The sequence below is a fragment of the Astyanax mexicanus genome, chromosome 21, assembly GCF_023375975.1.
Source record: "Astyanax mexicanus isolate ESR-SI-001 chromosome 21, AstMex3_surface, whole genome shotgun sequence".
Lineage (NCBI taxonomy): Eukaryota > Metazoa > Chordata > Actinopteri > Characiformes > Acestrorhamphidae > Astyanax > Astyanax mexicanus.
Genome location: NC_064428.1, coordinates 19,155,387 through 19,172,053, shown reverse-complemented (window position 1 = coordinate 19,172,053; position 16,667 = coordinate 19,155,387). Strand labels below are relative to the sequence as shown.

General features: G+C 38.5%; 1 protein-coding gene across 1 annotated transcript; it reads right to left on the bottom strand.

Moving 5' to 3' along the window:
- Positions 1-3,997: 3,997 nt before the first annotated feature.
- On the bottom strand, positions 3,998-16,172 carry adprhl1 (ADP-ribosylhydrolase like 1). Its single transcript, XM_049469927.1, has 7 exons — positions 15,743-16,172; positions 10,652-10,816; positions 9,268-9,393; positions 8,291-8,431; positions 7,099-7,226; positions 6,400-6,532; positions 3,998-4,578 (listed from the first exon to the last, which is right to left on the bottom strand). Exons 1-7 carry the CDS (start codon positions 15,954-15,956, stop codon positions 4,421-4,423), a joined length of 1,065 nt encoding a protein of 354 aa, XP_049325884.1. The 5' UTR covers positions 15,957-16,172; the 3' UTR covers positions 3,998-4,420.
- Positions 16,173-16,667: the final 495 nt, after the last annotated feature.

Here is a 16,667-nt window from a genome sequence, read left to right as displayed (position 1 = left end):
TTAACTGGCCCAAAGAATCTCCATCTTTATTTACCTGATCCAAGGTATCTCCATCTTCGTTCACCTGACCCAAGGTATCTCCATCTTTGTTCACCTGACCCAAGGTATCTCCATCTTTGTTCAACTGGTCTGAGATGTCTATATCATTGTTTATCTGGCCCGATACTTCTACATGTGTTTCTACATGGCTGACATCTTTGTTCACCTGCTCGAATGTATCTACAGCATTGTTTAACTGGCCCAAGAATTCTACAGTATCTTTTACCTGGCCCAAGATTTCAACATCTGTCTTCTTTTGGCCATAGATATCTACATCATCACTCTTTTGGCTTGGGATTTTTACATCTCTCTTCACTTGGCCAGAGATATTTGTATCATTGCTTACTTGACTCATCCAGTAAGAGTTACCTACATAATTGTTGTCCTTACCCAAGATATATGCTGTGTTGTTTACCAGGCCAGAGACATCTACATTGTTGTTTTCCTGTACCAATGTTTTTGCATCTCTCTTCACCTGTGCAGAAATATCTGAATAATTGTTCTGCATAATAAATTCTATATCCTTGTTAAGCTCTCCAAAGATTTCCACATTGTTGTTCACTTGGGTCAAAACATCTTCATCCATGCTCAGTTTTATGGTAAGCTGATTTTGATTCTGCTCAACTGAACTACACTGCTTAGTACTTTGGTGCTCCCCGACATTGATACTGTACGTCTTTGAGCCAGAACATGCATTTGGTACTTGTTTCAGAGAGCACAGTTGCTTCTTAGTCAATTCTAAATCCTGTGCTCTCTTTTGTTTTGACAGTTCCACTGTGTTCTTTGTGTTCGATTGATCTCTATTTTTTGGCTTCTTTTGCTCTATTAAGTCACTTCTACTTTGTACTTTTGCAAGAGCCTCAAACTTCTTCATCATTCCAGACAAAAGAGGACCCTTGCTGATCTGCCTGACTAGTTTTTGTGTCCCTTGCCCTTTCCTGGTTTCATGGCCTCTCTCTTTCTGTTCAACTACTGCAAACTTGGCAATCATGTCCTGCACCTTGGACCTGCCTCTTCTAAACCCTGGTCCCATAACACTGCTAGGTCTGTCCACTTCCTTTGTTCTTTGGAATCCTTTTACGTTCAAAGAACCCACTTCTCGTCTATGGGTCACTGCAGGCTTTGGGGTGGTGGACAAGAACTTAGATTGCAGAAGCTGAAAGGTGGTAAGGCGACGAGGTACATTACTCCCTGCTTGTTTCTTGTGATTCCTACATATGCCGTTTTGTTTCAGTGCCTCTTTCTTGCTCTCTGGACCCCTATTTTGCAGCTCCTCTGTGAGATATTGTAGTAGAGTGTCCAGAATCTCTCTGACCACTGAATCGGTTGAGCGATCCAAGACCAGCCGCTTAAGCGTCCTGACATCCGCTGTTGTGTTGGTCTCTGTGGAAACAGCTCCGTGATGCCCCTCCCGCTCTGGTCTGTACAAAATAGAAGGGCCCTTCTTTGTACTCAGAATACAGCAGCAACATCCTCAATAGAGTGCATGTAATAGTCACTTCACTGTGTATTTAGATCTGCACTGTATCTTGTCAAGTAGCAGGGGCAAGGGCAGGAATAGGAGTTTGGTAATGGTTATGCTGTAAGAAACAGGGCCACTGCTGGAAGCTTGCTTTGTGTGTTTGAGTTAAAAAAGGGCTAGGAGGGTTGTAACAGGAATATAACACGACAAAAAGGTTTAGATTTAGGGTGGTGGAGGTTTTTAAAATCCCTTTTCACACAATTTAAATTCATAAGATGCTGATACTCTTAGACTTTTTTTAGAAAAGCTCAAAAGATTGGTAGAAGATTAAAAATGACAGCTGATCAGTTAAAAACACTGCATTACGTATCGTATTTTTTGTAATATAAGGCACACTTAAAATCCTTTAATTTTCCCAAAAATCGACAGTGCCCCTTATGTATGAGTTTTACCAGTCAGGTTGTAAGGAGCAGTAAAGCCACTCCAATCAAGTCTCCAGCACAGAGGATGGAGCAGTATTAGAGCTAAGTGCTAGCTCTTTTGCCGTTCAGTGATTAGTATTATCAGCCTGTAGCCTGCTGCTAACCCCAGGGAGCACCGGATTAGCCGCTAACCGTGCTAAGTGCTAACACTTTCGCTGTTCGGAGGCAAATATATCGGACTGTAGCCTGCTGCTAACCCCGGCTAGCACTGCTGGAGCAGCATTAGCATTAACCACTAACCGTGCTAAGCGCTAGCTCTTTCGCTGTTCAGAGGCAAGTATATCAGACTATAGCTTGCGCATTTACCATGTTAAAACAAGCTACATGGGATGAATCGCTAGCTAACATCTGCCTGGCCTTGATGAACACTAATGATTCCTCAGTGTAGTGCTGTCGGGCGACAATAGCCAGCTAGTGGCTAATGCTAATGCTACAGCCATAGTGGAAATCTGGAAATCTAAGGTTACTTACACCCAAATAAACAGTTTTCAGGAAAAGAAAAAATTTGTGTAAATTAACATCAAGCACTTGTTTGACTTTGAACTAAACTTTTTTTTAAAGAATTACAGTGTTTTTGTTTACTTAGCTTAGCTTTACATAACATACTTTGTTACCCCCCACCACCACCCATTAGCGAGACCTGCTGAATTAGAAGGAAAACATGGCGACAACCCTGTTCCTTACTAGTGTTGCATAATGCACCTTATAATCCGCTGTACCTTATAGTGTGAAAAATACGATATGCATGCAGGGGTCCTAAAAAACTGCAGAAGTCATAAAGATTTCCCAGAAAGGGATTAAGACCAATCTTGGACTACACAGGATTAGGAATGGAAAATATAGACTTTGACTAGGCTTAATCCCTGTCTGGGAAACCAACCCATAGTGTGAAAGGGGTGGCAAGGATACTTGTAGTTATTCTTCAATACCAAATCAGAAAAGGTTGGTACTGTATGGAAATTGCAAATTGAAGATATGTCATGTCTTATCTGCTCAACTTCATTTAATTTATTATTATACATCCATTCCTTCATTTCAAGCCTGCAACACATTCCACAAAAAGGGATGGGTCTGGAAATAATTTATCACTTTGTTATACTGCCATTCCTTCTCATGGCTCTAAAAACATATTTTGGCACCAAGGAGTCCAAGCTATTAGGAGTTTCATGTGTTATTTTGTCTCATTCTTCATGCAAAGACATCTTAAGGTGTCAGAAGTCTCAAGTAAGGAAGTACAAATACTTTGTTACCATACATAAGTAGAAATGTTGGTAATTTATACTTTACTGAAGTAAAGTATAGATACTTCTTACATTTTAATAATAGTCCAACATTTTAACATTAAAATGTTAATATAATATTATAGTCAATTATGGTTTTTAGAAAAATGGGTTTTGGGGAGAGGGGCTAGTACACTATGGGATCCTGTGGCACGACCTAAGTTTTTGTTCTTAATGTTTTTTTTTTTTTTTACCTTAACATTACTTTCACTAGTTTTGCAGTGATGTCTCATCAGACAGGAGCTAACAGCGCTAGGAACAGCGTGGCAGTTCTTCACTGTGTTATTTGTGCAAATAACACATCAGTGTTATATGCTTTACCCAGTAATTAAGAGCTACGGAACAAATAGTTAGAATTTGTCTATAGAACACCACCAGCTAAACTGCACAGTAATGTTTACAGTGGTTCTCGCAATGAAGTAATTTAATGATATTATGCAATTTCTTGGAATGTGTTGCGTGCCTGAAATGCAGTAAAGGCTGTATATTAAAGAATTAAATAAAGATAAGCAGGTAAAACGTGAGATATCGGATTTTTTAAATTTGGGATTGCGAGATTCTTATTCAGTCTTCAGGGATATTATTTATTCTTAAATCAATCCTAATGCTGAATTATTCAGTAACTACAATACAGCTGACATTCAAGTTGTCTAGTAATGAGAAGAGGGGAAATCTCTACATTCTCTATATTCTACATTTAAATTCTGACAAGAAATAAAATTGGTACAAATGGATCTCTGTTAATAAAGTATTTTAATCCATTTACATAATATACATGCACCAGAACATTTACTACAACTTGATCAGCCAAGCACAGCTACTGTACAATGTCTGGTCACAACACATCGTGCTTATGGCTCCATCTGTTGGAGCCCAGATGGCAGTGCAGTCAAACCACACTTCTGTGTCAATAAATTATCTTTTTCTTTTCTTTTTTTTTCTCTTCTTACACTAATAAAGCTGTTTTTTAGTATTTAAAGTGTACTAAAACTCAGGCAGTAACTGTTAAGTTATATCCATGCAGAGCTCACATTTAAAACCTTAATTAACAAAGGATGGGGTGCCAGAGAGAGGAGGATGCTGGATACAGGGATGGGAAGAAGAAGGGATTTACGGTTTGAGCCAGAAGGTGAGGGACAGGGGTGTTACTTCTCTGATTACTTTTCTGCAGCGGCTGCCCGGTATAGTTTGGCCCCCAGCTCCTCCAGCTCTTCTCTTTTATCCAGGTCTTGATACAGTCCAGCAGGCACCTGGCTCATCCCATAGATCAGCCCATACAGACAGCCTGCAATCAGACCTGTAGCACTGCTCTCTCCTGGAACAGAGACCATCAGCATCAATTAAAAATGCTCCAGCTGTTAAAACATAAAAAAGTGTATGATTTCTGTGCAGTCTTAAACCCTGTGAGATTTCTTTTGTTTTTGATGTTTGTCATATTAATATTTTTTCCAATTATCAAACTTTAATAGCAGACCTGGGATAACCTAAGTAAATATAAAAAGTGCTTTTTAAATAATACTTTTATTTATAAAAAGAAAAAAATACCCAAACCAATCTAGCCCTGTGTGAAAAAAGTGTTTGCCCCCTAAACCTAATAACTTGGTTGTGCCACCCTTGGCAGCAACAGCTACAATCAAGCTTTACTGAAAACTGGCAACAAGTCTTTCATATCTGTGTGAAGGAATTTTGTTCCACTCTTCTTTACAGAATTGTTTTAACTCAGCCACATTGGACGGTTTTCCAGCATAAACTGCCTTTTTAAGATCATGCCACAGCATCTCAGTCAGAAAATTCAGAGGTGGACTTTGTTTGTGTGCTTTGGGTCATTGTCCTGCTGCAGAACCCAAGTATGCCTGAGCTTGAGGGCACGAACAGATTGTAAGACATTCTCCTTCAGGATTGTCTGGTAAACAGCCAAATTCCTGGTTCCATCTATTACACTGACCTTAACTAATGCAAGCAAGACGTGTAGTACCTTAAATGTTGTTCTGGGTTCTTTTGTGACCTCCTGGATGAGTTGTCCATGCCCATTTGAAATATTTTTTTTCTGCAGGTCACTCCTGGGAAGGTTCACCAGTGTTCAATGTTTTTTCCATTTGTGAATAATAGCTCTCACTGTGGAGTCCCAAAGCCTTAATAAATGATTTTGTAACCTTTTCCAGACTGACAGATGTCAATTACTTTGTTTTCTTAAATGCAAAAACAAAAGAAATCTGTAAGGGGGAAATACTTTTTCACACCACTGTATGGGCTACAATTGTAAGTGATACAATCTAATTTTCTCTTCAGTAAAAAAAGTTACAGTAAGTCCTGGAGACTTCTATACAACATTGTGTAGGTGTGTAATATCAGGCAGAAAACATAACTGAACTAAACTAAAAAAAAACTAAACTAAATGGTTACCAAATAATTTAGAGTAGTTTCTGTGTTAGGATTAATAACTGAATACTAAATCTAGGGTTCTGGAGGTTAAGGGCATAGAATTGATCACTATCCAGGGTTGAATAAGACAGACTCATTTGCCATTCTACTTGACAGCTTGATTCAGGTTCCTGCATGCCCGTCAAGGTTGTATCTAAAAGGACTGGTAGAACTGGAAGTGAAAATGCAAATGATAATGTAAAAAATGCCCAACCTCAGAAACTTTAGAAAAAAAAAAAATATATATATATATAATTAAAAGTACTTGGAGTTTTAAAACCCTACTAAGCCACACGTGGACCATACTGTATCTGTGCCACAATGGAAGTCCAAACATCACATCAATTAAGTATCTATCAAATGATTCTCGAATGATTATTTATTATTCTCTTTTTTGTTTTTGTAAAGTGAGTCGAGTGAGTTTGGAGTCTTAATATATTTAGAATCTTAAAAAACATGTTAGACACGTGTACCAGGAATACATCTTACCAAGCATTACCAGTGTAGACAACACAGTGGGCGGGAATGATCGTAACTAGCGACGTCTGGCTAGAACTGTCCTTACATACTGACAAATGACTTTAGCAAGAATTAGGTGCACATTCATGCATATCATACAGGTCAGTGCAATGTTTTTAGCCTGGCAAAAGTCATGGGACACAAGAACAGTTCCTGTCGTATGACTGGGTTTTTTTCTTCAGAGTAAATACTTTACCTCCATGAAACATGGCCCGTTTGCACAACTCGCCCCAGTCTGAGCCTGCGGCCAGCAGAGCATCATAAGCGATCATAGGAGCATCATGACCTCTCCGACCTCCCCGACCTTCTGAACTCCAGCGCTTATAGATCTGAGAGACATAATAGGAACATGACACACTCATTTACACTGTTTACACATGAGCTGCAATGATTAGTTGGCGTATTCCGACAACGTTTACTATAAAAAATTAGCAAATAAAAAGTAGCAAATATGCAAAGTAGTACATTTACTATTTACTTCAAGTGTATAAAAATTGTGTTTAAAAAACACGTAGTTGAATCTAATGAAGTTAGCAGAAGTTGTGTAAAAAAGACTCAAAAGCACAATTTAATGCTTTTATGTTGTGTTTAAATATAGCTTAATTACAACTGAAATATATTAAGTTCCAAAATGCCATAAATGCCATAAATTCCAAAAGTATTCCAAAATACTTTATTTAGTATGTATTTAAGTATATATTTTGATTTTAAAAAAGTATGTACTTTTCCATGTTAAGTATACTTTTAAAAAATATACATATCACTTTTCTTTTACAAAGGTAAACTGCATCTGGTGTTTCATGAATGAGATGCATTTCTGGCATCAACATTAGATAATAACAAAATAATAAAATGTTAATAAAGTAAGCTATTATTAAAGAAAGAAACGTATAACCTTATCAGTATCCTCTGCATCATAGCTGTTCGGTAACAGAGGCTTGTTCTGGCTTTCCTCCTCAATGCCTCTTTCCTCCAAATAGAACTGCCACTTGGCTTCAAAGTAAAACCAGTGCTCCTGGTATTCTGGAGGGAGGAGGGGAAGATGTCGAGATATTAAACACATACACTAATCAGTCAGTTGAGAGAGTTATTTTTGCTACCACTGCCTTGACAGAGTACATATTTTCTTATTAAAGAACCAGTATGTATAACATTTTCTTTAATAACTCACAAAATGATCAGGATGTGTCAGAGGATACAGTATGTTAGGTTCAAGCTAGCATCTGGCAGCTCTTAAGACCAGTGCTTTAGCCAGTGTGAATGACTCCTCTGTTTGTGTTTTTTCACTGATTCCCCATTCCCTAGTCTTATTTCCAAACCCCAGGTTGCCAGGTATGGAACATAACAGGGGGCAAACACACACAGCTACAGCCTCAGCATAAAATCCTATAAAAAACTTTATGATCAGAGAACACAAACAAATATTAGCAATTTGTTTGACAAATGGAGACAGCTTAGAGCCCAGAAGGACTACAAGACGAATACCAAGCTGGCTAATTTTCTTCTAAACAGAAGAAGAACAGAGCTTTAGCTAACTTTAGCTAGGTACTAGGCATTTAAAATCATTTCAACATTCATGCTTATTCACTGGTCCATGGGCAGGTGGGTTATCAAGGAAGTTAAAATTTTAGATTACTTATTGTTTCTTTAAACCTGCAACAGCATTAGCATGAGTCACTATCCGTGCTAAATGCTAGCTCTTTTGCCGTCCTGAGGTGAGTATTATCGGTATTACCTGTAGCCTTCTGCTAACATCGGCTAGTACTACTGGAGCAGCATTAGCATTAGCCACTTACCGACCTAAATGCTAGCTCTTTCACCGTTCAGAGGTGAGTATATCGGACTGTGGCCTACCATGGGAGCTTCATGGGACGAACCGCAAGCTAATATCGCCCTGGTTTACCGGAACTCTCAGGGTTCCTCAGTATAGCGCTGTCGGGCAACTTTTACTAGGGCTTAGCACAACCTGAAAATAGACGTTTATTGATAGCACACCTTTTATACTGGTGCTCCTTATAACTTAATGCGAAAAATACTGTAGGTAACATAAAGGATTGTCCAGTAAACACAGTAAAGAATCTTTTCACCTGCCATGTGGCGTATAGTTTTCCTGCAGTACTCTTCTGCCATCGGGATCACCTTCATCAGATCACGGCCCCAGTTCACCACTGGCTTGCCTTGCACAGCATATGAAGCGAAGAGGGCAGTACACAAGGAGCCTAGAAAACCTGCACATAAAACCACATAATTCTTTCTGCTCATATTGCAGGATCATTAGTTTCTTTTTCCTCTCTTTTCAAAATAATTTTAAAAAGATCAAATATAACAGTTTAAGCAATGACATCAGCACATTATTAAGGTCTTTCACCTTTCAGAGGTGAGTATTATTGGCCTGTAGTCTGCCGCTAACCCCAGTTAGCACTGCTGGAGAAGCATTAGCATTACCCCCTAAGCTCTAGCTCATTCGCCATTCAGAGATGAATATTATCAGCCTGTAGCCTGCTGCTAACCCCGGCTAGCTCTTTTGCTGTTCAGAGGTGAGTATAGCTGACTGTAGTCTGCGCATTTATTGTGTTAAAACAAGCTACATGGAAAGAACTGCTAGCTTTACTCACCCAAATAAACATTTTTTTTCAGAAGAGGAATGTAGATTAACATCCAATGCTTGTTTGATTTTAAAAGAAAATGTTTTCTTTAACAATTGCAGTTTTATAAATTACAAAACACGGCAACACCTCTGTTCCTTACTAGTGTGTTGCATAATGCGCTTAATAATTTGGTGCGTCTTATGTATGAAAATAGACCAGAATATAGACGTTCATTTTTTTAAATAAATTTTTATTCGTTTTAATACCATTATTAATTTTTACAAAATGTCAACATCTCAAAAAGAAACCAGCAAACAACACCACCCTCCCCGTCCCCGTTCACCCCCCTGTCACACCCTTGTTCCTTACTATTGCCGCTTAAAAATACGCTAACTGAGTTTGATTCTTTTAATTATTTAGACTTATCCGGGAAAGAAGTAGATGTATGTTGCTGAAGCAGAGGGGTAATACAGTACCTATGGGGTGGTTGTGGGTCATCCGGCCTGTTTCAATGCTCACTTCCACCAGACTGTCCAGTCTTTCAGGCTGCCAGTAGCGCATACCCACACACATAGCCTTTGTGGCTGCTCCAAAGCCAGAACCTGAAGAGTTCACACAGTATAATAACAGATACAGACCATTACAAAAGCTTCTTCAACTACACTGTCAAACAACAGTGTAAAACAACAGTAATTGTTCATTAGCGAAAGGTGCCAGAATATGTCTGTAAAAAAACAAAAAAATTACAGTACTAAGATTGGGGTGGTAAGATTAAATTTTTACGGGTAAAGTACCAGTTAAAAGTTTCTATGCAAAGTTTTTATTTTATTTTTTTTCCTATGTTCTTAATTCATAATGAAATAATTCTGACTATGAAGGAACACATAAGGAAACATGTTGTAAGTTAAAATAGTTAAACGATCGAAAATACTATGTGAAGTATTTCGATGCTCTTATCTGAGGTGCTGTTAATTTATTATTTTATTTGTGTTTTTTTATTATTCTAATTATTTATCTCTTTATTTGACTGCTTTAAATGTTACAGTGTCCAATTATCCTTTAATTCTGAATTATTTTATGTTTTCTTATTTAAATCTTAAATGTTTGTTGGTTTATTAATGCCTTTTTTATTTAATTTTATTTTATCAAGATTTAGGTTAACCTGATTAAATACTTGATTTTAATTTTGATTTGATTTTTTTAGTCCTTTTAAGTTGTTGATGCTCAGCTGCATAGAAAATGTATTCCTGAGTGAAAATAAAGGTTGATTGATTGACTGTGTTCAGTTCTTCCAGTAACTGTGACACCATGTAACTAACTGAGTATACAACTGAGACTACTTAAGTTTCTGAATCAGTTTCTCTGATTTTGCTATTTATAGATATATATTTGAGTAAAATGAACGTTGTTGTTTTATTCTATAAAGTACAGACAACATTTCTCCCAAATTCCAAATAAAAATATTGTCATTTAGATCATTTATTTGCAGAACATGAGAAATGGCTGAAATAACAAAAAAATATGCAGAGCTTTCAGACCTCAAATAATTCAAAGGAAACAAGTTCATATTCATTAAGATTAAAGAGTTTAGAAATCAATTTGGTAAAATCAAAGAAACTCATAATTTTTAAGTCTATAATCTATATTAATAGAGGGCTGATGCAGAGAAAATTCCAGTAACAGGTAACAATCATGGCTGCCTCCTTGTCATTATGCAGAATAAGGTGGATAATACTGAATTTGTTTTTAATAAAATGTGTATTTTTGTCGTTTTAATAAGATTTGACATGATATGATGAGAAAATACAGTAGTATTATTATTGATTCATGGATCAGCAGTACATGTAGATGAAGGTGTACCTTTCTCATTGTACGGTGTGTGCCAGGCCAGCAGGTAATTGTTGGGTTTGAGGGCGGCACAGCCCTCTACAGTGCTGGGGTCAGACACCCGGCCCTTCAGAGACACCATGGCATCCACATACAGCCTCACCAGCTCTCGATACAGATCCTCCAGGCACCAGTAATCTTAGCAAAACAACAGTGCAGCCAGTCAGCTGTGTTGAACATGGCAATTCTTATACGTGACATTGGCGGATTTCACAGAATTAGGGATCATGCATCAGTACATGGTAAACACACACACTGTACACACTTACACTGCGGCCTATCTCTCCAGCCACAGACTCATTTTGATGCCATCATGTGGTATTATCATGCTTAGCATTCCTGCATGCTGAGCAGTAGTGTGTCAGGCTAAGTTTAGCCCTGATTAGAAGTGCGGCTCAGCTCGTGTGTGTATGTGTGGGAGAGATTGGGCGGGATGCTTTCCGGATATTAGCAGCACCCGCACCCTCCTCCCGAAAACAGACGACCTGGCTCATATATAGCAGCAGCAGGCTTAAGAGTTCCCAGGGTGGCCATGGGTGTGAATCTGGAGGGTGGGAACCTGTAGACGTTCTAATAACCAAGGGTTAGTAGGGTGCTTATTATTTATCATTACTTCCTGTTGACCATAATAGTTTGACTGAAAGTTAACATAATAATGACAAAAAAGAAAATAATGCACCCAGTTGCTGCAAAACCTGACATGCACTACTATCTTAAGCGAGGCGGGTGTGTTGTGGAGAGCTCACGCTGCATGTTTGAATCGTTTGTCATAGTGTTGTAGTACTCGAGTCAACGAGCGGTCTCCGTCTCGTCTCTGACTCGACCTTGTGTGGAATCCGTCTTGTCTCGGTCTCCGGGTGAGGTGGACTCGGAGACTGTGGACGATACCGGCCGAGTCCGAGTCTTCTGTCTGAGGTGAAGTTCATTAGAAAGTGAACTATTTTTCTGGTGTTTCTGTTACTGAACATCAACAATTCATTCAAACAGACCGAATCAGTCCTTTTTCCATATGCCTAAAATCTGCACACAGATTGGCTAACAGCAATGGCTTAAGGCATATATTGAAATGATTACAGATGCAGTCTGAAACTACCTTTGGGTAGTGAACCTCCTGGTGAGAGAATGTTAAAAGCTAAACATTTATCTATGATGCGTCTATAGTTTAGTTCTGTAACTACCAAACTACTTTGCAAGTGTTGTTTAGCTTAGCACTTTGCACTGTACAAACTACAATCCTTATTCAGTGCAGTTATGCTCATTTGGTTTTTGACTTATTCTGCAAACAGGATGCACATGTACAACATTGCACATGCCGTCATTCTGAACCTTTTTTTTTTTTTACAAACATTTGTTCGTTTTTTTTATTCAACATCTTGACATGCCACAATGGGACAAGTTTATGTATATTTGTATATGTTTACCTTTCTAGGCTGAAGCCAGAGTCAAATCAGATTTATTTTGCCTTAATGTTAATTACATCACACCTAGCTGGCATTAATATGCATCCTGGGTGATCAAAAAGCCCAAACTGAGATGCATTTGTGCTGGACAATTATGTTCAGCAAAGACACATGTTAATGTCAGTTGTTATAGATATATATAATTCTTGAATGGGGCCTTTTCAAATTTATATGGTCTTAGATCTGATAAGAATCTGTTTTGTTAGCTAAAATTTCTAAAATGTCCTGATAGATGGTGCACTGACTTTGGACTTGATATTACACAGTAGACTAACACCAGCAGATGAGATGGCTCTCCAAAGTGTCACACCTTAGCCTGTGTCTGTCTTGTGATTTTTCTCTTTTGGTTCCATGTGCCTCTGCCTTTTACTGTCTTGTGTTCCCAGCCATGTGCTCTTTTAAGCACATGGCCTTATTTTGTTATTGTCCTGTCTCTGGCTAGACCCTGTATAGCCATGAGTGTTGTCATCTTGTGTCTTGTTTGTAACCCTGCCTCCTTGTTTCCTTGCCCAGGTGTTCCTCACCCTCCTTGTATATATAAGCCATGTAGGGCTTGTATATCACAGGTTTCATATGGCACCGTATATGAATGTCAGTAATGGTTGTATAATGCATATGGGGCCTAGATGGGACCCCTGTGGGATTAGTGTGGGCTGTAATGATGGGGCTCATTTAAGAAGCCCAGCTGAATACAGCACATACAAAACATGAGCCTGTCAGCTGAGCCTGTAAGCTAATAAGCCAAATTGGCTAGCTGTTCTAGACTTTATTAGACTATGAAAAATGGCACAATGTTTTAATATGTGACTCTATGCAAAGTAAGCTTTTTATGATTGGCCCCCATTGAAGTTAAAGTGGAGCCGACTGACTTTTGTTGGGCTCGTTTGTGGCATTTTGATTCTCTGCAGTGGAGCAGCGCTGGAATTCGGATAAGCAGCGCGTTAATGCCAGAGGCTGTCATCGTGCCTCTTAGGAGAACCGCAGCAGGCTTTGAACCCAGCTCACAGCACAAGATGATAGCAGTCCAACAACCCTGCCCCACCATTGTCTGACTCTGGTAGAGGATCACATTAACTCAGGCTTCTATTTTGGGCCTAACTGGCAACTCCAGAGCTTGACTAGAGTTTAGATGTTATGGGGAAATGCCAGCGGTGTATTTAAGAGATGGTCAGGATGGGGATTGACATTTATGTTGAGGTTTCAGAGGATTAAAGGAAGCCAGCAGTGCTCAGGTTATTTATTGTCGTGATGGAGATTACCTGGAGTCAGGGGGCATTAGAATGACGGCGGATGGGACAAGAGGACCATGGGGAATTTGAACCCGGCCCTATTGTGGTACTGCTGGGCACTGACAGATGAGAGGCAGTTGGGTGTTTTGATGTGTGAGGGTGTCATCAACTGTTTAGGAAAGAGACTGATCCGATGTCTCTACGCAGACTTTAGTCTGAATGGTGAGTGATGTGTGTTTTTGGGAGAGACACAATAGTGGGTGTGTGTGACCTGGAAAGAGTCATGTGGGAAAGTTTTTTCCCTGCTAAATATTACAGGGATTCACAGGACCTGATAATAAACATTCTACCTCTGAGCTCTCACAAGTCGTGCAAAATATGTTTTTAATATATTTTTTAGTAAAAACATATGTTAACTTACTTTTTCTTTACTATTAACTCATCAAATAAAACTATTGTGATTGCAAATAGAGTTTATGAGTATCAGCCTTACAATTAAGCCATAATACACGAGAAAGAGTGCTATAACGTTTAATATTGGCACTGCTGCATGCCAAGTACCAAAGATCAGCACAGCAGTGCCAATATTACACGTTATAATAGCAAGAACCTGGAGTGTATTATTGCGAATATGCCACAGTTCCATTATCAATGTTTTTTAAAAGGTTTTGAGTTAAACAGGACGAGAATATACGATCTGTTTGGTTATAAACACTCCACGAGTTAAAATAGTTTCATAGCTGCTCTGCCTGTAGCTGCGCTGTAAGCTCTGCATTATCGGGCATTTGAGTCAAAATTGTGGAAATCTAAGCTTACTCTAAATAAATGAAGCACTTTACTCACCCAAATACACATTTTTCATGAGAGAAATCTGTGTAGATTAAAGTCCAGTGCTCGTTTGACTGAAAGAAAATGTTTTTTTTTTAAGAATTAAAGCGGCAAGACCTGCAGAATTACAAGACCCCACCTTATATTTAGCTTAAAATACCCAATATTAACTGGAAAATATATACAGTGGAAATTGGTAAAGAGTTAAATAGACTTGAAACTGTGAATTAAACAGTTGTACAGTGGCTCACTCCTTTCCCATTGGCCTCTGCCACCTATTATTTGCATAGTGGGTGTATCTCTTTCTTCTCTTCACCCAGTAAGCACAGATACAACCTTTTCTTGTGTATATTGTCAGATTTTATAAAGGGTTGACTGGCCAGCCTCAGTGTTGATGGCTATAAGAGCAAGTTTTTTTTTATATTTGATGCATGTGTGTGTTTTACTTATAGTATGTGTAAAAACTCATTATCATACTCAACATGTTACTCACAAACCTGTGCAGTGAGTTCAATTTGTGAACTTCGTTTTAATCGTGCATATTTCAGAATTCTCTCTGTCTAGCAGACCCAGTTTAGTATTTCCTTGCCTACAAGCACATTTTACATGTAAAATAGATGACATAAAATTTGTAATAACAGAGCTTCAATATCAATATATCATGTCTTTTGTGCCCGCATCATAGTTGCCCAAATGTCCTATTTGCACTGTAACTATCAGCTACACTAATATTCTGTCATCTTGGGATAACTGTCCCTTTAAGAAAGTAATCATACTGAATCTTTAGCATCTCATATTATATTATTTTCAGTCATAGTATGTTATATTTCGTATATTGTCTCTATATTTAGCTGATGTAAATCTTTAGCTATCCAATCTTCGGTAGGTAAATATAAGGGTACATCAAACTGTCTCTTTGAAACAGAACAAGGTCACCATAAGCAATTTTTTTTTTTCTTATATGTCCATAAAAGTAGTACTTAAAGTGCATTTTTATTATCATATCGGCAATCTAATTTTTATGCATATTGATGATATCAGTAGTGCTTAAAGAGCACTGACCCAAATGTATTTTATTAATACATATTGACTGTATTGAATTGCAATTGCATCGATATTGCAATTCAAACGTGCAAAAGTCACATTGCAGAAAGTGCAATGTTTTGTGTAATGTCAATATACATTTTTCGAAACTTTTAATACCATTTATTTAACACCAATCAATGATACACAGATGTCATGACATGGAATATTGATTCTGCCAATTATTATTATTTTTTTCCTGTATTTCTTAGTATCTCAATTTAATATTTTCCCAATATCGTGCAGCCATCCTCTGCACTTAGGATAGGACAATATAGGAGGATATAATAGGAGGATATAATATAAAATTAAGGATATAATCACTATTTTGATCACATGTGCTAAGATGTAAAATATAAAATACTGTTTAATGCGAAAGTTTTTTAGAATTTCCTGATACAGTGTTTCTACCATGTCACCCAGCCTTAGTCTCACCTGAGTCATCTTGGTAACTGTGTTCTTACCTGTAACGAGGGCTTCCGCTGTGGTCTTGTGCATTATTGCCCCATCACTCAATGGCCAACTTTCTGGATCCAGTTTGATGGCTCCAAGCCCCCCAAGAGCAGCAAGTTCCTTCTGGATCTGAGCTCCGGAAATACACGACTCCCACTTGCCTTTGTAATATCCAAGGGCATCTCCGACTGCGCCCAGGACCATTCCAGCTTGGAACTTCTCCATTGGAGGCCCTTTTAACTCCAAACCATCTATAAATAAAACCTCTTTAAACCACTGGTGTAGTGTAGACTCACTCACTCAATGGTTTTCAGAGTTGAGGAGGAAACCTTAAAGAAGATCTTGAACCTCAAAGTGACTAACTTGACTCCTCAAAAGGTATCCACCACCTCCCTCTCTCAAAGCAGTAGCCTACTGCTTGACCAAAACCCCCTAAACCCTCCCTCCCTCCTCTCCTCTTCCCAAGTCAACCTTCCTTCCTAATCACCACTATTCATCACCCATGCTCCACACATGCCCACACCCACAAGTAGGACCTTATCAACGAACACTCTTCGTTGCGGCTGCGATCAGTTGTCTCCTAAAAAGGCAATCCCAATGGAGAAAGTTGAGCCCGTCAGCTGGTCCAGGATCAGGACTACATCCCACCTCCCCCACCCCATGCTCCCACCGAGGCCTAGGACACGAATGGTCTATTACTGAAGAGTGACAGTCATGACCCGGGTCAGCTCTAACTAAGCTCTAAAATCACACTGTGTACCGAACCACTGGGAAATTTCATTTGGAGGACTTAGTACCTTCACAATTTGCCTTGTATTAGAACTTACTGAACCTCAAAATCAGATTCAGATAAGAGTAATATTCAATATTCACTGCTTATGATTTTTTTTTAAGTTTGTCATTCTTAAATGTTTCAGATCATCAAAATAATAAAAA